At 33.2% G+C, this 23253-nt stretch overlaps 1 protein-coding gene across 1 annotated transcript in view; it reads right to left on the bottom strand.

Annotated features, from left to right (window-relative positions):
- The window catches only part of LOC148276988 (modular serine protease-like), a 37126-nt gene that overhangs the window by 7405 nt on the left and 6468 nt on the right, over nucleotides 1-23253 (bottom strand). The window contains exons 2-12 of the mRNA XM_088233485.1: nucleotides 20882-20921; nucleotides 20331-20530; nucleotides 18165-18201; nucleotides 14093-14298; nucleotides 12317-12389; nucleotides 11720-11919; nucleotides 11398-11601; nucleotides 10003-10164; nucleotides 7391-7515; nucleotides 5005-5184; nucleotides 200-359 (exon numbers count right to left, since the gene is read on the bottom strand). Coding sequence (XP_088089611.1) covers nucleotides 200-359; nucleotides 5005-5184; nucleotides 7391-7515; nucleotides 10003-10164; nucleotides 11398-11601; nucleotides 11720-11919; nucleotides 12317-12389; nucleotides 14093-14298; nucleotides 18165-18201; nucleotides 20331-20530; nucleotides 20882-20921 — 1587 coding nt within the window. The remainder of the gene's footprint in view (nucleotides 1-199; nucleotides 360-5004; nucleotides 5185-7390; nucleotides 7516-10002; nucleotides 10165-11397; nucleotides 11602-11719; nucleotides 11920-12316; nucleotides 12390-14092; nucleotides 14299-18164; nucleotides 18202-20330; nucleotides 20531-20881; nucleotides 20922-23253) is intronic.

Genomic DNA, 23253 nt, shown 5'->3' with positions numbered 1-23253 from the left:
CTTACATGTATGTATATTTCATTGTATTTGTAACTAATATGTAAAATGCACCAAGTGCCGTTTATTTAAAAAAAAAAAAAAAAATGGCCACTTAAATCAGCCAATGACAGATCAGATGCCTGGACTATTTTCCTTTCTCTTAAATGCTCTTTATCTCTGTTTTAATACGTAAACATATTCTTGACTTTGCAACTCTCACCATTTAGGTATCCAGCACAGATCTTATCCAAAGTCAGGTATCTGTTGTAGTTGTAATTGTTCAGCTCTTTGGCGCAGTCCTCTATCCGCACGACGGGGAGCTGAAGGACTCTCAACTCCTCAGAAGTTAGACCGGTCTCAGTGATGCCCCAACCGGCAACCTGCAGACGTGGAAAGAAAATAACATTTAGAACAAGACGTTTTTTAGTTCATTAGAAATTGCAACGTTTATAGACAAAAAATGCATTATTGTTATTAGTTCCTTTTAGACCAATATACGTACAATGATATTTAAGTTTGTAAGTGCAAATTCTTGATGGAAGTTCATTGTAATTTATTATATAAATAAAAGACGAGTGATACTTTAATCCACAAATTTGGAATATCCAGTGACCGGTTTCATCGCTTTCGCGACATCTTCGAGACTGGTATCTTTATTAAGGAGTTCAATGTGTTTATACAAAACAGAGGTAAGGATAGATAATTCAAAGATATCTGAAAGTAAATTAAATAAAGTTATTTTTATCTTAAGGATCATTATCGAATTTTTTTCTTCGGGTTAACTAATGAGTTGATATAATGCTATTTTAATGAGTTGAGTGAACTCATTAAAATAGCATTATATCAACTCATTAGTTAACCCCAAGAAAAAAATTCAATAATGATCCTTAAGATAAAAATAACTTTATTTAATTTACCTTCATATATCTTTGAATTATCTATCTTTACCTCTAACCCGAAGAAAAAATTTCAATAATGATCCTTAAGATAAAAATAACTTTATTTAATTTACTTTCATATAACTTTAAATTATCCATCCTTACCTCTGTTTTGTATAAATACATTAAATTCTTTAATAAAGATACCAGTCTCGAAGATGTCGCGAAAGCGATGAAACCGGTCACTGGATATTCTAAATTTGTGGATTAAAGTATCACTCGTCTTTTATTTATATTACAATATTTGAGTTTGTCCAAATGTTCGTAGACTAAAGACTGGATTTCACCCCCTCGGGAGTCATTAAGATGAACAAATTACAACAGGGATGGAGAATACCTTAAATAAGGGAATATGGATGTCAAGGCATTTACAGGGCTTATGACCTGTCATCGGCTGGTTTAAGTGGCCTCTTTACACACTGTGTAACATTCACTATTTTGCCTATGTTTGAACATCCATATTTCTTCAATTGTTCCATTTGTAAACTGCACATTTGTAAAATGCACTCTTGTACAAGCATTACTACTACCCATTCTAGATTACGCTGATGTTTCCATGACTGATTTAAGCTGTGAGCAACTCGATAAACTTGAACGACTTCACCATACATGCATAAGGTACATTTTTGGTCTTAGGAAATATGGCCACATTTCTGATTATCGTAGGCAACTGAAATGGCTCAAAATTAGACAGCGGAGAGACTATCACTCCCTCTCACTTCTGTTCAATGTACTTCATAGTCCTAACGCTCCTATATACCTGTGTGAAAAATTTCAACGCTTATCAGTTCATGGTTTACCTCTTCGTTCTCATTCTCAAGGCACTCTCTTAATACCCATACACAATTCCTCTTTCTTCTCTAACTCATATAGTGTCCATGCGGCTCGACTGTGGAATCATCTCCCATCCACCATCAAAGATGTTACTACATTATCTCTGTTTAAATCACGTCTGAAGAAACATCTCCTTTCTCTTCCTTAATCTCTCCTCCTTTCCTTTTTCCTCTTTCCTCTTTCCTCTTTTTTCCTTTTTCCCATTGAGTAATAGTTTCGATTTAAGGTAATTTATAAACAAATACGTTTATTTCTATTTTTATATATCTTTAAATTTTTAATCTTTTTTTTCTATTGAATATGTACTGTAACTTGAATTATAAAAATAAAACTTTTATTTTATTGGTTGGTTGGAAGAAATTGCCATTTGGCAATAAGCCCGCCAATGTACAAATAATCATTATGTACAAAAAGTTAAATAAATAAATAAACATAGGAAAAATAGTGAATGTTACAGTGTGTAAAGTGGCCACTTAAACCAGCCAATGACAGGTCATAAGCCCTGTAAATGCCTTGACATCCATATTCCCTTATTTAAGGTATTCTCCATTCCTGTTGTAATTTGTTAATTTTATTTATATAATAAATTACGTTAAATGAGTTAAAAACTAGCTTAAATATATCATTCTCTTCTAGACCGTCGAAATAAATCCGACCTTCTAGTCGTATTTAAAATTCTCAACTCACTCTTTGATGCGCCTGAACTACTGAGCTCAATAAAATTTAATATCCCAACTAGAAACCACAGAAAAAACTTACTCTCTCATACCGATAACCATAGAACTAACTATGGTTTTGATTCCCCTATGCGCAGGTCTTCTTCGGTCTGCCAACAAACATACCAGTCTTGATTTCTTTGGTAACAAGTTGTCTTCTTTCAAACGATCACTGAATCAAATACAATTATAAACAAATCTCTCCCGCTTCCATTCGCACCAAGTCTATTAAACCATTGTGTCTTTCTACTTTCCTTTATAATAATTTTCTATGTATAAACATGTCCTTAAAAATGCCCATTGAGCGTACGTAAATAAATTAGTTTCTTTTGTTTTTGCCAGAAAATAATTTTAAAAAATTCGGATAATTTTTATTTGCTATTTACAATAAATGTTACAAATATAAAATACACTATCATTGTTAGTGAAAACGAAAAAAAGTAAATACTCATTAACAAGAGAAGCTTTTTATTTTTATTTTATTTTATTTGCGAAATCAACAGTTCTACATGCATATTTTTAGTAAACATACAGATACAGTTTATAAACTCAGAACTAATAACAGATTTCCACAAAGTTAGCAAAGAAAATATATTACATATTAAATAAATACATTTAAGTTTACAAATATAAAAATGTTATTTTCATGTACTCGTAAATATTTTTCAATAATCAAAGAATTTTTGGATATTTTTTAAAACAGTAAGTTATTGTAAATTGGGCGAGATCTGGACAAGGATGCTTGAAAAGATGATAAGGAGGGGAAGGGAGATGTATATATTTATTATTATAATGTCTACTAAGTTACATAATTTTATTTTATTTTATTTGGGATTTTTACAGCTATTACATAAACAAAATAAGTAGAAAAATATTAACACTACTTAAGCCAATTTCAAAAATCTAATGTAAATCTATAGACACATAATAAAAGAAAAGAGTAAACGTAATTGTATGTGTGTGACGTTTGTATTCATGTGTATGTTAATGTGTGTATGCGTAAATGAGTGAGGGAGAGGGAGAGTGTGTGTGGGTGCGTAAGTTTAAAAAAATAATTGTTTAAATCTTGTAAATATATTAAAAATGGTACAAGAAAGAGCTTGGTAAAAAGTTTGAAACCTTTTTGTTAAAATTAAATCAAGAAATGTTATAAATTGTATTTTTTAAAAGTATGTTAGATTTCAAAACCGTTTACTAAAAAATAAGCATTTATTTTAAAATTAAACTAATGCATTTATAAATTTATTTCAACAGAGAGGGAAAAAATATTTTGAGAAGGGAATATGGAAGTTTAGGCATTTACAGGGCTTATGATTGTCTTCAGGCGTTACCTAGTAGGTGATTGGTTCAGCCGGATTAATCTCACCCACATTATAAAGGTTTCAGCTCTTTTACTTCACAAAATATATTGCCGCTCTTACTGTGTGTCATTAATTTTGAAGATGTTTTTAAATTGACTTAAATTTATTTTCTTATTTAAAGATTCTTTAAAGATTCGTCTAATCGTTTCTTTGAATCCCTTAAAATATGTATGTGTTTTTATTGTATTTATGTTTCTCCTTTTTAAAAAATGTCATTATTTATTTTTTTTATTTTTACATCTGAGCATGTTTTTTATTCTTTATTTTAATTACTTTTACAAATTTTCTTAATTTTTTAAACTTTAATTAAAATTTTTAAACAACTTCTTTTTGTGTTTTTCTTTCTTCTCTTTTTTGTACTTTAATTAATAACCTAACATATAATTAATTTATAATATGGAAACTTCGCTGGTCCATTAGATTTAAGTCTAACTATGTAAAATATAAAACTTTGTAACTGTACTGTATGTTTCCTAAATAAAAGAAAATAAAATAAATAAATAAAAGTCAACAAATGGAAGAGTTGAGGAAATGTGGATGTTCAAACATAGGTGGAATGGTGAATGTTATACAGTGTGTAAAGAAGCCACTTATACCAGCCAATGACAGGTCGTAAGGCCATATTACCTTCTTAAAAATGTTTTCCCTGCAACAAATTTATATATTAACATATTACAACAGATATGAAGAACATTTAAGAGAAGGTAATTTAGAAGTCTAGGCATCTACAGGGCTTTCACCATTCTGCCTATATTTGAACATCTATATTCCTTCAATTTTTTCATCTGTTGATGTTTGTGAAGTTAAAGAGCTGAAACCTTTATTTATGCGGGTGAGATTCATCTAATTGAATTATTTCACCTACATACTAGGCAACGCCTGAAAATGTTATTTTTTCAATTTCTATACTTCTTCATGGACCAGGTAATTTATCAACAAAATATTGAGTTTGTCCAAATTTTTTGTCCTTGTCTACAAAAATTTGGACAAACTCAAAATATTATTGATAAATTTATAAATAGTAAATAATCTCTAATCATTGGATAGTTTTGGAGCAGTCTAAACCGTGGAATTATGTCTAAGAGTGATATGGTAACGGCATTAATATATTTTTCGTTCGATGCATTTGAATCTACAGCAATTTGATACAAAAAAACTTTTTAAAAGATCTCTGACCTTTCCGAGGCTATCGTGCTGTAGATGGAAAGTGTTGTGTCTTTCCAGGGAGAGGTCATAGCAGGCAGGGTGGATCGAGTCATGGAACCTGAATGGTTCTTCTAATTCCAGGATGGCGATATCACTCTGGTGATTCTGCTCGTCTCCTCTGTACCGGTTCGGAATGATTATCTGCTTAATCTGAAATGATCAACGATTATTCAACCACCATTATGACAAAGGTTGTAAATTAAACACATTTTTTTATTCGGCCGTAACGAGCAGCAGATAAATGTAGTAATGTTAGAAGCAACATTGAAAGACGCCAATTAGTAGGTGTCCCTTGGAAGCAGGATCATCTGGAATGATAGAACAAAAAGAGACGTCAACAGCCGTTTACATCAGGCAAAATTAAGTCAAGCATCATAGACAATACATAACAAACATCGAGAGGATTGAAAATGTCTAACGAAATTTTTTTAAATACTCAGATTATAAAAAACAATCAAACGCTTTGTACTTACAGCCAATCTGCCAAACAAAATGGATTTTTTACCCTTGATAATATAATGATAAATAGACGCACCGTATCTGAATTATGTCATTTACATAAATTATCAAATAATAAAGTAGACTCTTTTAACCTACTCTCCTAAATTAATCTCAATGTCCCCTTTCGCGTGACAAGAAATAAGTATTTGTTCCATCTGCCAGTCTGTAGCACTAACTATGCACAACACGCTTTCCTCTATCGTTCTTGCTCTAACTAAAATGCGTTTTTTTCATCTATTGATATATTTTACATGCCCCTTAATTTATTTAAAAATAAATTAAGACTCCTTATATCTGGCTGCGATACAATCCCACTTACTATTTAATGATGCTCATACTTACACACTTGAACACTTACTTTTTCACTAATACACATAAACACACATCTACAACTTACTCTCATACAAATACACATAAACACACCCTTTTGCTTTTAAAATTTGCGCAAGACAGATACATATGCTTTCGCTGGAGTGATCGCCAAGGTCAGGGGACCCGGCAAGGCACTAGATGGAAAAAAAAATAGAAATAGACAAATATAAAATACTGCATAAAAGTACATAGGTACACGATTAAATTTGTTTAAAAAATAATAATAGCTTTAGGAAAAAAAAAAGAAGTTTCCAGTAGATATTAGTTAAGTACAGGTAAGAAAAATAGAAAAGGTAAGAGTGATTTTTACAGCATTTGAATAATGTAAATTATTTTAATTTTATAGCTGTAAGAATTTGAAAGATTGAAACTAATATATGAAAAACAAAGCATCAATTGGATCAGGTCGGGTTGTGGTCGTGTGGCTAGTGTCTCGGACCCACGGACCAAAGGTCCGTGGTTCGATACCCACTCTACCCCAACTTGATTCCATTTTCTAATAGTGAGTTATTTACAACTCGTTGAAAATGGCCCTCAAAATTAAATATTTGGGTAAATCATAAGAACGCAAATATTTATTAAAAAAAAAAAAAAAAAATTCTGACGATTGAAGAATTTACGTACATCTCAGAGAGGAGTTAAGGACTGGATTTTTCTTAGTGGGGGGGTTTGAGTGGGATACTCCTTGATGATTTTCCGAATGTTGAGTTTACTGTTTACTATTTTGCTGAATAGCTTAGTTGATGTAACATCGTTACTGGAACATGTGGCATTCAATGTTCCGATCCGCCGGTTGCGAAATAATAATGCGCTGTTCCTCGATCAACACAGCACAAACTATGGCTTGCATGCACCAATGTCCCGATTGCGTCGTATTGTAAACTCGAGACAAGATCTGGACTTTTTTGGTGTAAGCTTTTGACTTACACCAAAAAAGTCTTAATTTAAATAGATTTAAAAAACCACTAAGATAGACCGGATCTTGTCTTGAGGTAGTAATTTTTATTTTTTTGTCTTAGCTTCAATTTTATTTAGTTGTATTTTTACAACAGCCAAATAAAATTAAAGCTAGGAAAATAAAATTTTTATTAGTGCCTGTATTTATTATAAGAAATTGTATTTATCATCGTTAGAATGGACTGCATAAGTCCGTCAAATAAATAAATATTGATGTGCCATATATTTGTTTTTTTAAATTATTGTTATTTTTGGTGTGTTTCTGATCCTATATAATATTTGTGATGGTATACTCATGTGTCTGTGTCAAATAATTGCTCGTCCCAACCCCCAACTCTATACAGGACTTTTAGTCCCACGGAGTTGGGACTTATGTCTCAAATAATCTGCAATAAACTACATGCATGTAAATAAATAAAAAAAAATGTCGAGAATAATCGACTAGGATTCTGATTCTGTCTCACGCGCCAATTTTTTTTTGTAAGAAAATTTTTATAGTATAGCCTGTTGAAAATGCTTTGCTAACCTTCGAGTGCTGAACTCCAATGTCTGATGGATGGTTCCACGCTCTGTAGTACTTACCAGCAGCTACTTGGTAAAGTTCTTTATCGTTGGTTCTCTTCTTCTGTTCGTCAAAAAAGCAGTGAGCGGCTGAAAACATGTTTCGATTAGAACTATAATTTAAACAATATTTTGAGTTTGTCCAAATTTTTGTAGACAAGGACTGGATTCAACTCCCTGGGGAGCTGTTTATATTAACATATTACAACAGACATGAAGAACATTTAAGAAAAGGTAATATTGAAGTCTAGGCATCTACAGGGCTTATGACCTGTCAATGGCTGGTTTAAGTGGCCACTTTACACACTGTGTAACATTCACCATTCTGCCTATATTTGAACATCTATATTCCTTCAATTCTTTCATCTGTTGATGTTTGTGAAGTTAAAGAGCTGAAACCTTTATTTATGCAGGTGAGATTCATCTAATTGAATTTCTTAAATGTTCTTCATCTCTGTTGTAATATGTTAATATAAACAGCTCCCCAGGGAGTTGAATCCAGTCCTTGTCTACAAAAATTTGGACAAACTCAAAATATTGTTGATAAATTACCTGGTCCATGAAGAAGTGTAGAAATTGAAAAAATAACATTTTCAGGCGTTGCATAGTATGTAGGTGAAATAATTCAATTAGATGAATCTCACCTGCATAAATAAAGGTTTCAGCTCTTTAACTTCACAAACATCAACAGATGAAAGAATTGAAGGAATATAGATGTTCAAATATAGGCAGAATGGTGAATGTTACAGAGTGTGTAAAGTGGCCACTTAAACCAGCCATTGACAGGTCATAAGCCCTGTAGATGCCTAGACTTCTATATTACCTTTTCTTAAATGTTCTTCGATGGTTCGGTCATGTGAAGCGAATGAATGATGAAAGAACGGCTAAAAAGATTTATGATGCGAATGTGTCTGGTTGTAGAAGTCGAGGAAGGCCGAGAAAGACATGGCATGATCAAGTACAACAAATTCTTGAAAGTGGTCATGTGAAAAGTCGGAATAATCGACGTGCGTGCATGAGAAGATGTATGAATGTGAAGGAAGCAAAGGAAGTGTGCCAGGACAGAGTGGTTTGGCGTTCTATCCTCTCTGCCTACCCCTCTGGGGAAATGGCGTGATGGTTAGTTAGTTAGTTAAATGTTCTTCATCTCTGTTGTAATATGTTACTATAATTTAAACTTCATATTTGAAGCACTAACTTTGCGGTTATTCAGTATAATAAAATAAATAAAACAACTTTGTTTTTAACCACTAATTTTTATTTTTCACCGACCGGTTTCAAAGCAAACAAGCTTCTTCGTCAAGGTTTACGTAACTAATGAATTGATTCCTTTTTTTTATTTCTATCGTGTTCACTAAATACTACACGTCAACCCAATAAATTGCGATAGACCCAATAGATTGCGATTCAATCTACATTGGAAAAACTAAAAGAAACTTTAATATCAGAGTAAAAGAACACTTAGGATGCTTAAATAATAATAATTTTTCTGAATTCGCAAATCATCTGATAGAAAATAATCATAACTTCAATAAAGACACTGGATTAAAAGTACTTCATGTTGGAAATAAAATATTAAAATTAGACAACTTAGAAATCTTAGAAATTAAAAAAGCGATTCATAATAAGAAAACAATAATTAATAACCAAATAAACAATATTTCTTTTAGTCCTCTCCTGGCTTACTTCGAAAATAATGATATCAATTTACCACCCGTGTAAGAAAAAACCACTTGATTTATTGGGTCCACGTGTAGTATTTAGTGAACATGATAGAAATAAAAAAAAGGAATCAATTCATTAGTTACGTAAACCTTGACGAAGAAGCTTGTTTGATTTGAAACCGGTCGGTGAAAAATAAAAATTAGTGGTTAAAAACAAAGTTGTTTTATTTATTTTATTAGAAATATAATTATTTAAGTTGAAAGCATTCTGAAATACACCCCCACCTTCACCATCCCCGTAGTATATATAAAGTATTTCCAAAAATACATAAATCACATGCAGATTTATAGGGATGCGAACACCACCATGGCTAAACATGCACTAATCTTAATAAAAAAATATTTCATCTTATATTGAAGAATGGGTCAAGAGTTGTGAGGGAGAGAGGTGGGGGGGGGGGTTGAGGCGAGGTTACCCGATTGGTTAATTTTTAATTAAAAAAGAGGGCTGTACTGAAAAGTATTTTTTATTTTTATTTATTTATTTTTTACATATTTAGTATAGCAATTTACTAGTAATTATTTATACAACAAATTAATTAAGTAGCAAAAGTAAACAAATATATATTTTATTTTTGCTGTTGGTTCAGCTAAACGGCCTAACTAGGGATAGCTTCCCCGTTCTAAGGCAGTAAATTATGTATTTTATAATAATATTAAAAAATAATATAGTTTTATTAGTAATAATCCAGACAAACTCAAAATATTGTTTTTAAATTATCTTTAGATCTTTGTTGTTCGATTTTTCAGTTCTAGCCTTTCTCTCTTGAGACACCCCTCTGGCGGTCACACTACTAGTTTTTGCTCAACCGGAACATATAAATATTGATCAAGTATCCATCAATCTATTTACCTGTTATAACAATGTGAGTGTGGAGCAAAGTTCCTCCACAAATCTGGTCAAGAGAATTTCTGTTCTTAAGATAAATCCCAACATGCCAAGGGAAGGAATTTTTTTTGGTAACTGGAGCATTCACTATATGGGAGATACCGAAAGATTTTTCATATCCACAATCTGAAATAATAATTCATTAAAATACGGCCTTAGCCAATAGCAACAGTTATATGAAGAAATATACGAGTATGTTTGTGGGGACCAGAGAGTGAGAGACGAGGATGTGTTGTTGTCTATGGCCGCAGCGCCCAATGGACTTCTATAAGGGCGCGTAACACGTCACTCGCCCTTCTCTGTCTTCACCAGTATTCAAATTCACTCTTAAATATTATTTGTGTAATCTCTGTATTTTCGTGTGTAATAAACCGAAAATTTTAAGTAACTAAAATTATTTTATTTATTTATTCCTTGAGGTTAAATTCGTTAAATTCTTTAAATACATTCAATCATATGTTTTGCATGAACTAACAAATAGCTACTATCTAGTAGAGTATAATAAAATACCTCTTCTAAATGGTGACCCAGACGTGATGGGAAGTGTTCAAATGTTCAAAAAACTAAACAAAAAGAACATAAAACTATGTGGCAAAGACAAACAAGAAAATAAAATAATGAGATATACCATATATTCAATTATACATGATCAACATACAAGATTTCAAGAGAAGCCATGCCAATTCGTCTTCATCCCATACTTTGTTGATGGCGATAAGATCTACGAAAAGCCGGAAGATCTATCCCTGAAAATTCTAAATTTCCCGACGAATTGACTAATCTACACATTCTGGGCATTGGGGCATAAAAACAAAAGTTGCTCTTAGAAGAAGCAAATTTTGACTTCTGGTGACACGGTTGGCAACATTGAAAAAGAATTTATTGCAAAAGAGATGTGACATCACTTAAAGCATTAAGTATTTTGAAAATGCATGTAGGGTCCATCTTCGTTCTACGTTTCTCCAATGAAGACAGAATAAGAGATTGCTCTATTTTAAAATAGGGATAATTACCCCTTTGCAATGTGTCACTATTCTAAAACGGTGTTGGTCAGACTCATTATGGTCAATATGAGTCCTACAGAATGGAAATCAAAATATGATCTGGTATTTTTGATTAAAGAAGTTTACAATTTTATTATCGTCATGATTGAATTTTACGTATACTGTTGTCAATTTTTTTTGAGATCACTGCTTGATTGACTTTTTTACACTTTTCTTACATTTAAATGTTTGATTGAGGTTCTCCTGGAGTATCTCAAGGCTTTGTGCTTGAACCACTTTAGTTGCCAATAATCGTAAAAATAGATACAGTAAAAGAAGGATGAGAATATGATTAAAAATTAATACGAGCTATTACCTGGATTGCATCTTGGTTCACTATTCCATCTGCCTTCGTTACATTCAATATCTGATAATAGATCTAACGGTTGTAGATGGCCATCTTTACAGGCTGGGTGAATGATGGACCCATGAGGAAGATACTCGTCACAGGGAACAATACTATACGTCGGAGAGCGACACTCGAAATCCACGGAATGCGATTTTTGCATTTTACATCTTTCTGTAATTAGATAAGTTGTTTTCAATATAGATTTTTCCTATATGATAAAAATACTTGAAAACATAATAAATTCGGTTTATTAATGAACTGTTTGTTTTTTCAATAAAAAGATAATCACTTTGGCAATCAGGAATCGATGACCAAGTGCTTCCTCTGCACTGTGCGAATTCTTTGTTTGGATCGTACTGTTCATCACAGAATGGCCAAATTACAGTACCGTTGTTGACAATGTTCCCTGGAACTATTTCTCTGTCGTAATTGGCAACCGAATAACCCCCATGGAGTGGTTTTGGAGGCAAAGCGCAACCAGTTCTGAAACTAAAATGCAAAATTAAATTGTTATCAATACAAACCGTTAAAAAAATAAATAAAATGAAACATTTATATCTAGACTTTGCCCTCCAAGTTTAACGCTTTCGTATTTGATGTAGAATAGTGAGATTATTGTCTCATTGATTAAAGCATCGAAAGATAAGTTAAGAGAATTATTTTAGACTTCCAGTAGTTGTACAGTAAGTAAAACTGTGTTTTTTCAGTGTCAATTGCCGTCTTTGATCATCTGGTTTAACCCATTTAAACTTAGTTGATTTGTGATCGATGGGTCCAAAGCTAAACTTTTGTCAGTCATTTGATTTCTATTCCTCCACATCCATTCATCAATTGAATCAACCAGCATAACCCAAAGTATTCTATAGTAAAATATTATTCGTTTTACCCGCTATCGTAAATTGCCGTGGTGGTAAAACGATGTTCTGTCTGCGGTCGAGGGGATGTTCGACCAGATGATGCTGCAAAAACATAGAATGAAAAATCAAATGTACATATTCAAATCATCTTGTTCCTGAACTAAAGCTGCATTCGAAAAGCGAATCTTATACATTATTTCTGTTGAGAAGTGGACGAGGTGTGAAGAATACCTCGTACCTGGAGGAGGGAAATTAAAAAAGTGGACTGTATTGTTGGGGAAGGAAGGATGCGCAACTCCACTAACTTGCTGATGATGAGGTGTGACGTGTGCTGGAACCTGGCTGGTGAAGCTGACGGTCGTAAGACGCTGCGCTGTCATAGCTTGTATGGAGCTAACGGTGTAAATGGATGCTGGTATAGCTCACTTGATGAGAGATTTGTTAAGCACTTAACTTGGTTGAGGTTCGATTAGGACTGCAATTTTAATGTTGTTGCCGGTACTCAAACGAAAAATTATTGTTGCGTGGAGAGCGCTAGGAAATGGGAAGGACAAGTAGGTATATATAAGTTTAGTTGAGAGTTGATCCGAACAATCTCATTGCAAAAAAACTTCTTTAACAATAGCCTTATTTTGCGGAAAATTGAAATAATGATTTAAGTGCTGACGAGATTTTTCTAGGTTAATGAGGCGAGGTGGGTTAATCGTCTTTTTTGAGGACAGCATAGAAGGTACTTCCTCCGCACACCCAAAAAACCGTTTTAAAGCTCAAGGGCCTTTTTTCGGTTTCACTTACATTCAACAGCTTTGGATACATTCATCATTTAGGGAAGTCATTTTAAATGGTTCAGGTGCCAATCTTATTGTGAATTCATACAGAAGCGCAGACGCTGCTAATATCTTCCTCGTTCTTTTCGCACATCTACTTTTAAGTGAAGCATGCGGATATCACTAGACGCCTCCAGGAGCCGCAAGTTAGCATTCTCGTACCCTCATACATCAATCCCGCGTCCCTTACTTCCGCCAAATAAAGCCGAAAGATTGTCATCGATGGCCTTATAGGACGGCGGGAACCCGCATGTGTGAAGAAGAGGCAACTTGAGTTATGGCTCTCCTGAGGCATCCGCAGCACGTGTTCAATTCAGGTCCACCGCCGTCGTCGTCGTCATTTTTTCAATTTTTTTTTTTTATTTGAAAATTTATTTATAAACCCCTACGGATTATTACATTCATTTTACATAAAATAATATATACATTTTTCATTTATAATCTGTTGTTCAAAATAATATTTTTTACATCTTTTGAAAAGTTTGTCTGAGTCTTTTGTTTAGTTTTGTCTGGTAGTTTATTGTATAATTTCAGTCCCTGGTTCATTAGTCTTGATTGTCCTTGTCTTGTTTTAGAAAGTTGTATATGGTATTTGTCTGATATTCTCGTATTATGTCCATGTTGACTACAATTTTTTACTAGTTTTAGTTCTTCGTCTACAATCGTCATCGTCATTGTCATCGTCATCGTCATCAATCTTCTCATCAGCATCTGTACTGTAGGATGTTTCTACTGCTATAGTGTTTAAGAAATTAAGAAATGCCGTTTTTGTGATCAACACTATTTCAGAAAGTGATTATTAAAGTTTTTTGTATGAAAATGGCCTGGCTGTTTTAAGCCGAACATATAATTGAGCTTACCGACCCGATAACACCAATATTTTTTCAAAATTGTGGACTGGCTGCTTTCAAATCATCAGGCCACTCTCGAGTCTACTTCGCACCGAGGAGTTGTAAAGTTGTAAAACAATATATTTACCTACGCAGTGCGGGGTCGGCGACCATGTCGGTACTTCACAGGTAGCCAGAGATATTCCCGACACTTCGTATCCCGAATCACACGAGAACTGGATGATTGTAGACAGCTCAACTGTGTTTCCTGGCCTTAGGTTCCCGTCCGGACCACCAATGACAGAGTACTTGCCATTTGATGGGTAATTCGGTAGCACGCAAGTTGGATTTAATCTGAATTAGGCAACAAAATGCACGGTTATGACGTAATAAGCTAAGATAACTTTTCAATATGTTCTTTTTCGGTGATACCGTGTGTGTTGGATTTGTTCAGCTACCATTGCAGGATCCATCTTCAAGATAAACTGTGTGTTTTGTAGAAAAAAGTATGTGTTCAAGCACTAGTAATTTGTACCGTGTCGCAATCGGCAGTAGGCACATTTCTATTTGTTTTTGTAGTATGTAGTGCTGAGGACCATGTTGAATTTAATTTATTTAACCAGAAACGTCGGAACAAATCCAACACACACGACATCACCCAAAAAAGAAACATATTGATGACAGTGACCGTGGAAACCTTGGCACCCATTTAACATAAGCTGTGTCTGTTTTTTCCCAAATTTAATAATAGCCCAGAAGGAGCGTAGATTCATATTTGAATACATCGGACTGTGTCCAATTATCCTCCACCATGCCCTATTTTCGCCGCGCGCATTCGTGGTGTCGCCGCGTAATGTTGCTTGATGGGAAAAAAATAATCATAACACAAATGTAAGGTAAAAAAAAGCAATCTGTTAACGCTCTAAAATGTTATTGTGCTCGCGGAAACATTGGTTGACACGCCAGAGTAAATATTTAGATAATTTACATAGCGCCATTTTTGTGAAAATCACCTCAATATAAGTAAATGGTCACAACTTTGAATTTAAAATAAAAAACAAATTTTATTTTACATAAAACAAATATTTTTATATCATGTTAAATAATATTTGATGTATTAAAGATAATGTCGTTCATATATCTCCCACGGCGTTGTTTAATCCGAGTTCTAATTTTCATTAGTTCTTTCATTAGATGAGCAAAGTAGGGTAAAAAAAATTTACTACCCTGGCAACACTAACGAAATTTCCATTTTGTTTCTTCGACAATCTGACAGATGGAAAAATAATAAATTTTTTAAGTAATGCATTTGCTACTTAAACATTCTTTTGCAAATTACACATGAAATGTGATACCATCCTGTTTCTTAATGACAGTAGTATTTCTACACTTTAAAAGGACACAACACGGCATAGTTGAATTCAAATCAGGAGTTGCGTACTGAGCGACGTCTACAAAGAAAACTAATGGGTCAAAATGTAAACCTACTCATTTATGAGTAGTTTAGTTGTCTTCTGTTTGATGTGCGTATGCGGTTTCTGGACTATTCTTAATTCTATGATTTCACCTAGTGAAGCATTTTAGATTATGCTTAATGTCGCAATAATGTTCTTGATGAAAATCATCGTGTTTGATTTCACGTGTTCATATTTACTTAACGCATGCAAAAAATAAAAATCTGTAAATTAATAACTTTCTAGAGGGTTGGGAAGATTCAGAATACCACCCACGGGGTGGTATTCTGAACGCAAAAGCGCCTGAGACAAAGCGTTTTTAACGCGTTTTGTTGCGTACTAAACACACGCTAACAGGGCGGTCTATTTGCGCGAAATTCCATTCAGAATACCAGCCTTGGGGTTGCTCCGGGCAAATCTGTAGGCGATAAGATTCTCCTTTTTTAAAAACGTTCTCGTGTTATATTAATTTGACGTCTAACGTGGAAAACGTTTGAAGTGTAGTCGCATGCAAAAACCCAATTTAATTAAGTACGGGTAGGCAGAGGATAAAACGCCTTATCATTTTTTCTTGGCATACAGATTTCGCTTCCTCTACATTCATACATCTTTTTTCTCATGAGCGCGTGCCTAACTTTTGACATGTCCATCTTCAAGTATTTGATGGATTTGACCATGCCACGTCTTTCTATGTTTTTTATTATTATTTTTATTTATCTAAATTTATTGATAAACCTTACGAGTTACATACACTTAACAAAATATTGTTACTTTTAGAATTTCACATTCTACGGTTAATAATAATATTTTTTACATCTTTTGTAAAGGTTGTCTGAGTCTTTTGTTTAGTTTTGTCGGGTAGTTTGTTGTATAATTTCAGTCCATGGTTTATTAGTCTCGATTGTCCTTTTCTCGTTTTAAAAGGTTGTATTTGATATTTTTCTGATATTCTCGTATTGAGTTCATGTTTACGACAGTTTTTTTCAAGTTTTAATTCTTCGTCTACAATTATATCAGTGGCTAATATTTTTAAGGCTTCTAGTTTAAAGAGTTCAGTTACATTTAATTGTTTAGTTTGTTTAAAAAGTTCTTAGTTTCTGTTAGATAGGGTAGGTCAAATACTAACTTTAATATTTTATTTTGCTGTCTTTGTAGTCTGTTTATGTCATTTTAATTTTCCTGTTCCCCATAGTAGTTGCATGTAACATATTTTAGTTTTCACATAGGCTTCATCCATTAAAGTTTTTCCTTTATTGGAACAAAGTTTTTCATTTTAAAAAAAGACTCGATAAAGTCGCCACTTTGCTAATTAAATTGTTGATATGAATTGTCCATGTTAATTATCTGTCTATTGTTAGTCCTAAGTATTTAACATGTTCAATTTCAGTAAGTCGTTCATTATTTATGTAAGGATCTACTTTGTGACATTTTTTTCTAGATTAAATGGATAATATTGCATTTTTTTCATTAAGTGTAAGTAAGTTTGTGTTTGTCCATTTAGTCAACATAGTAAGGTCTTCGTTTATGTCATTGTTTGTTAATACGTCTATTTGATTTTTATAGAATAGTCCAATGTCGTCGGCATACATAATAATTTTTCCTTAAAAATTATACAGTGATAAGTCATTAATATATAAAATATATAATAGTGGACCGAAAATAGATCCTTGTGGGACTCCAAAATTTACTGTTTGTATTTTACTTTTATTTTGTCTCCCTCTATTTCTGCATCCATTAACATTCCCATCGCAAACTTTTTGGCCGTTCTTTCGCTCTCCATTTGCTCTACATGTCCAAACGAACGCAGAGCTCATTTCTTGATTTTGTATATTTTGCTGCTTTTTTTGAATATATAAATAGCGTTGCATATTAAATTTGATGCTTTGGCGATTTCATGCTGAACTATTTTATAAGCAATTTAACGGAAACGAGGATAATGCTTATTCCAGTACTATACGGGTGTTCTTTAAACCCTGTCACATCCGAAACCACGATGATCAGCATGGGCAAGAAGACATATTGGCATATTAAAAATAAAAAAAATTAGAACGAAGAAAATTCTCTCTCCCTTCCCCCCTCCCACATAGGTGTTTCCTCATCAACGCTGGAGAACCTACATCAGAGTTTCGGAAAGGTTTATTTTAGCAAGGTGTTTGTTCAATCTGCAGTGTCCTGGGCGGGCTCTAGTGATAACCCCCACTCGATTTCGGCTTAGCTTTATTAGGTCAAAACAAACCTTTTTGTTTGCGAGTACCCTCTATTGCGAGTAGTTATCTGGCTTCAATTGGTAAATGTGATCAACTATCAAATATATACATTTAGTGAATTGGGTCTAGAATTCCAACCGTCCACGCGCTCAGTAGCTGCAAGACTTTTTTGTAATCTAACGTCTATTTTTATAAAGTTAGTTTTTTATTTCGTTTTTTAAAATATCGCTTAAACTCTAAAGTTCATTGTCAAGAAAAAAAAAAGTAAACAGGGGCTAGATTTCTTACTGTCCATGCGCTCTGTAGCTGCAAGACGTGTTGGGGTATTTATTCATTTGACAGCGCCCTTTAGGTGATTTTCACAAAACTAGCGCTATATTTTTATGAACGGCTAATTTTGCCTTTTGAGACAAACATTTATATGCCAAGGTTCATTTAAATGCATTGTTTCCCCGTTCCCGGCACTCACCCTCCTTTCAATATCCTTCTCAGTCATGCCATTCCAGGTAAACACACTAAAAATAAAATACACTCGAAAAAATTAAAAAATTTACGATACCTTTCTAAAACTGGTTTAGTTGGGGGTGGTCTTTCTCCTGCAAACATAAAAAAACAAATGTATTTTTGGGGATTTTCAAAGCTTTATAGACTGTTTTATAAATGGAAGAGTTGAGGAAATGTGGATGTTTAAACAAAGGCAGAATGAGGAATGTTACACAGTGAGTAAAGGGGCCATATAATGTACCTTTTGGTAGATCTTTAATTCTTAATATTTTTTTTTTTTCTAAGGTATTCTCCATCCCTGTTGTAATTTGTTTATCTTAATGACTCCCGAGGGGGTGAAATCCAGTCTTTGTCTACGAACATTTGGACAAACTCAAATATTGTAAACAAATATGATTATTATTTTGAAAAAAGCCAACCGCTTTGATACACGCAATTTGTTTTGAAAATCTATCTTTCTTTAATTTTTTTTTAATCGGTTGAGTTTTGGGTAAAAGAAAACGGGTATGCGAGACCTCATATTTATCCATTATTGTTGATATTGTTAGGCATAATTAGTCCGACGCGGAGTTGTCTTTTTCGCACGGTATTTGGGCAGGTATCTGCGACAGAGCGACTGAAAAACAATATTCAAATACTTGTTGATCAAACCGCTCTATCACCGCATATCATCTCACGGGATTACAAAGATCCCAATGATTTCCAAAATAAATAGAACAAATATTATAAAAAAATATTTACACTGGAATTTATTTTTAAAAAAATACTTCGTAATTTTTTACCACATACGAGTTTAATATGATAATATTAGTTTTAGGTATTCTGAAAAGGGACATATTATATACTACAAATACCGATAAAAATATAAGAAATGGATTTAGAGTAATTAATTGTATTTTCAAAATGAATATGGATATTGTGGAATGTTTTCATACTTAAATGTAAAAAAGAAACTCAATAAAAATACGTTCGTAGAAAAACGTGACGTGTTTGGCCTTGGTTTTCTGACGTCAAGACTCGTGAAATTGTTCCACACAAATTTCGATGGCCAGTAGCTCTATAGTAAGGAGTATCTAATACAAAAAAATGGTGAATGATACACAGTGTGTAAAGTGGCCACTTAACCGAGCCAATGACAGGTCATAATCCCTGTAAATGCCTAGACATTCATAATTCCTTATTTAAGGTATTCTCATCCCTGTTGTAATTTATTAATCTTAATGACTCCCGAGGGGGTGAAATCCAGTCTTTTGTCTACAAACATTTGGAAAAACTCTAATAATGTAATAAAATCAGACTGGTCCCAGAAGAAGTTTAAAAATTAGAAAATTATTTTCAGACGTTGCCTAGTATGGGAAATTCAGTCAGATGAATCTCTTCATAACAATAAAGGTGTCAGCTCTTTAACTTCACTAAAATCAACAAATGGAAGAATTGAAGCGATATGGATGTTCAAATATAGGCAAAATGGTGAATGTTATACAGTGTGTAAAGTGGCCACTTAAACCAGCCATTGACAGGTCATAAGCCCTGTAAGTGCCTACTAGACTTTCATATTCCCTTATTTAAGGTATTCTCCATCCCTGTTGTAATTTGTTGAGTGAAAATTAAATTACAATTACTATGGCGACTGCTTTTCTTGACATTTGGCTTGCCAACCGCCGCCTAAATGCAATAAATAACACGATAAATAATAAATAAACAAATAAAAATAGCAGTTTTGGAATATTTTCCATATTTACACCGGTGAAATTCAAATGAATAAATGAATAAATGAATAAATGAATAAATGAATAAATGAATAAATGAATAAATGAATAAATGAATAAATGAATAAATGAATAAATGAATAAATGAATAAATGAATAAATGAATAAATGAATAAATGAATAAATGAATAAATGAATAAATGAATAAATGAATAAATGAATAAATGAATAAATGAATAAATGAATAAATGAATAAATAAATAAATAAACTGATAAATAAATAAATAAAAAATAATAATAAAACGGCCGCGAGAGCGTTTGGGATACCACCCCAGAGTATACAAAAAACATGACTGAAAAAAATCATGAAAAGAATTTGGCTTTTTTCATACATACAAAATATGTCCCCTTTAGTAGGGTGTACCCGGAAAAATACCGGGCCGGGTGGATTGGCGTGGCATGTGTGAAAAGGGCCTATGGGATTAATATTTTGGGAAATCAAAAAATCTCACCTGCGCCGAACTTGCAGGTGGGGTTGCTGGACCAGGAAGGGTTTTCACAAACGGATATGGAGCTTCCGACTAGCGAATATCCGGTATCGCAGGAGTACTGGATGAAGGTGAAAAAAGGAACGATAGCATCCCAATTGGCGGAAATGTCGCTCTCGAAGAAGGAGAAACGCCCATTCAAAGGGAACTTGGGCAACCGGCATCTGAAATGAACAATAAATATAAAACATCTTTGTTTTTCTACCGACCGATTCCATTTACAAATAAAAAAAAAATAAAAGGCACTGAACTTCCTTACTGTGACGATGTTCCATTTAATTTACACAGTCACAAATAAAGTTCTAAATTTAACCGAATCATGACGTATTGGGGGTGTGGCCAATGCAATGAACCGTTTTCGTGCGAAATTAAAATTTCAAAAAAAATAAATTTTCGCCACTAATACCTAAGTACATTTTTTATTACTAGTGATATTTCCCCATTTCACTTACTTATTATTATTTCAAGTAAAAATAATATAATTACCACTAAAAAAAAATAGCAAAATCACTCACCCATCAATTTTTTCAACTGAAGGCACAGTAACAGCAAGAACTATAAAAAAACACATTAAACATTTGGTTCGGTTTGGTGGGTTTATTTTTTTGGAAATTTAATATGAAAACACATGAGCTAAATTTGGCAACCCCAATTAAACACCATGCTTACGTCTCAAAGATGCGCTAGCCAAATATGGCGACCCTAATCATATATCGTGTTTACATCTCAAAGACATCTGGCCAATGTGGCAATCCCAATCCCAATCATACATCATGTTTACGTCTTAAAGACACACTAGCCAAATATGGTAACCCAAATCATGCCTTGTGTTTACATCTCAAAGACATACTAGTCAAATATGGCAACCCTAATCATACATCATGTTTACGTCGCAAAGACACACTATCCAAATATGGCGACTTCTCATCACACATCAAGTTTACGTCTCAAAGACACACTTGACAAATATGGTGACCCCATACATCATGTAAACGTCTCAAAGACACACTAGCCAAATATGGCAACCCAAATTATGCACCGTGTTTTCATCTCAAAGACATACTAGTCGAATATGGCAACCCTAATCATACATCGTGTTTTCATAGTTCTCTTAACGCGGTCTGACCTTTGTTTATACAAACATATTTCCATATATTGGGAATAAGAGATCCATTACTCTCATTTATTAATACGTATTTTACTGGTAGGAAACAAAATGTTCGGATAAATAACTATTTATCAACCAGTGCTGATGTCACATCGGGTGTACCTCAGGGTGCTCATTTGGCACCCCTGCTTTTCAATTTGTTCTCTCTCCAAAGAAAACTGCAAAATTGATGTCGTTAATTCCATCAGAGATTTAAGAGTTGTTTTGGACTATTAACTGACATACAACGAGCATATAGATAATACAGTAAATAAATCACTGAAATTACTTGGCTTCATTAACAGAATATCCTCTGATTTTACTAATGTCCGTACAATCAAAACTCTTTATTGCTCAACTGTTCGCCCTCTTCTAGAATATGACTCCGTGGTCTGGTCTCCATTCTATGTCAATCGCATAAATTACATTAAATCAGTCCAACATCGCTTGCTTCGAAAAGAAGCGTGGATGCTCGGACTAGAGAGAGTTAATTATTCTTATGCTGATATAGAGTCAATGTGAAATATTTCTAGTCTACAAAAACGTAGAACTAATATTGACTCCATATATATGCTCGGCATACTAAATGGTATAATCGATGTTTCATCATTACTGGGACAAGTAAAATTCAATATTCCGACTCGTAGATTGAGAAACAATGAAATACTGTTCATCGTTCAGCATAGAACAAACTATGGCCTTAATTCTCCAATGACCCGTCTTTGTCGTATTGTTAACTCAAGACAAGATCTGGACTTTTTTGGTTTAAGTTTACAACGATTTAAACTTGTTTTGATGTCCCTTATGTTTGTCAATGCTTCTTTTCTTTTTTTAAATATTTTAAACTATTCTTTTATTGTAATATTTAAACCCTATAAATTGTATACATGGACAATGCCCGTTAATAAATAAATAAATAAATATTTTATTCTTCGGGAATTATTGAATAAAGTTAAGTCGGCAAACCGCGACTCGCGAGCCGCATACGGCTTTTTACCTACTAGAATGCGGCTCATCGGCGTTTCATTTTTGTTCCATTTATTTTGTCCATGGGTCTTTTTAATGAAGAACTTTTATGATTATTGCAACTGAAAAGTCAAACACGTGGTGAGGATATTGCAACTGTTGCCATTGAATGCAGAGAGAAACGTAAAATTAAACTCGATATAATTGACAATATTTTGAGTTTGTCCAAATTTTCGTAGACAAGGACTGGATTCAACTCCCCGGAGAGCTGTTTATGTTACGAGTATAATATTAGCAACAGAGATGAAGAACATTTAAGAGAAGGTGATATAGAAGTCTAGATATCTACAGAGCTTATGACTTGTCGTTGGATGGTTTAAGTGGCCACTTTACACACTATGTAACATTCACTATTCTGCCTTCATTTGAACATTTATATCCCTTCGATTCTTACATCTATTGATGTTTGTGAAGTTTAAGAGCTGAAACCTTTATTTATTTTATTTATCTATTATTTAATTTTACAATACGCCCAAGGGGCATTTACAAAAAAATATATACAGATATATACAAACATAGTAAGTAATAATTTAAAAGATAAACAACGCTTTTCTGTATACATGTGGAAACAATAAAAAGCATACTGCTGTGCAAAATAAAAAGTGAAACTTTTCATAGTAAAAGAGAAAAAAAATATATATATATAGATAAAAGAAAAGTAATTGAATTAAAAAGCAAATTGTAAATAACTTAAAGAATTTAAACAAAAAAATA

Source organism: Micrasema longulum, unplaced genomic scaffold (genome assembly GCF_059751315.1).
Source record: "Micrasema longulum isolate JH-2025_06_02 unplaced genomic scaffold, ASM5975131v1 h1tg001111l, whole genome shotgun sequence".
Classification (NCBI taxonomy): Eukaryota; Metazoa; Arthropoda; class Insecta; order Trichoptera; family Brachycentridae; genus Micrasema; species Micrasema longulum.
This window is presented reverse-complemented; position numbering and strand designations above follow the sequence as displayed.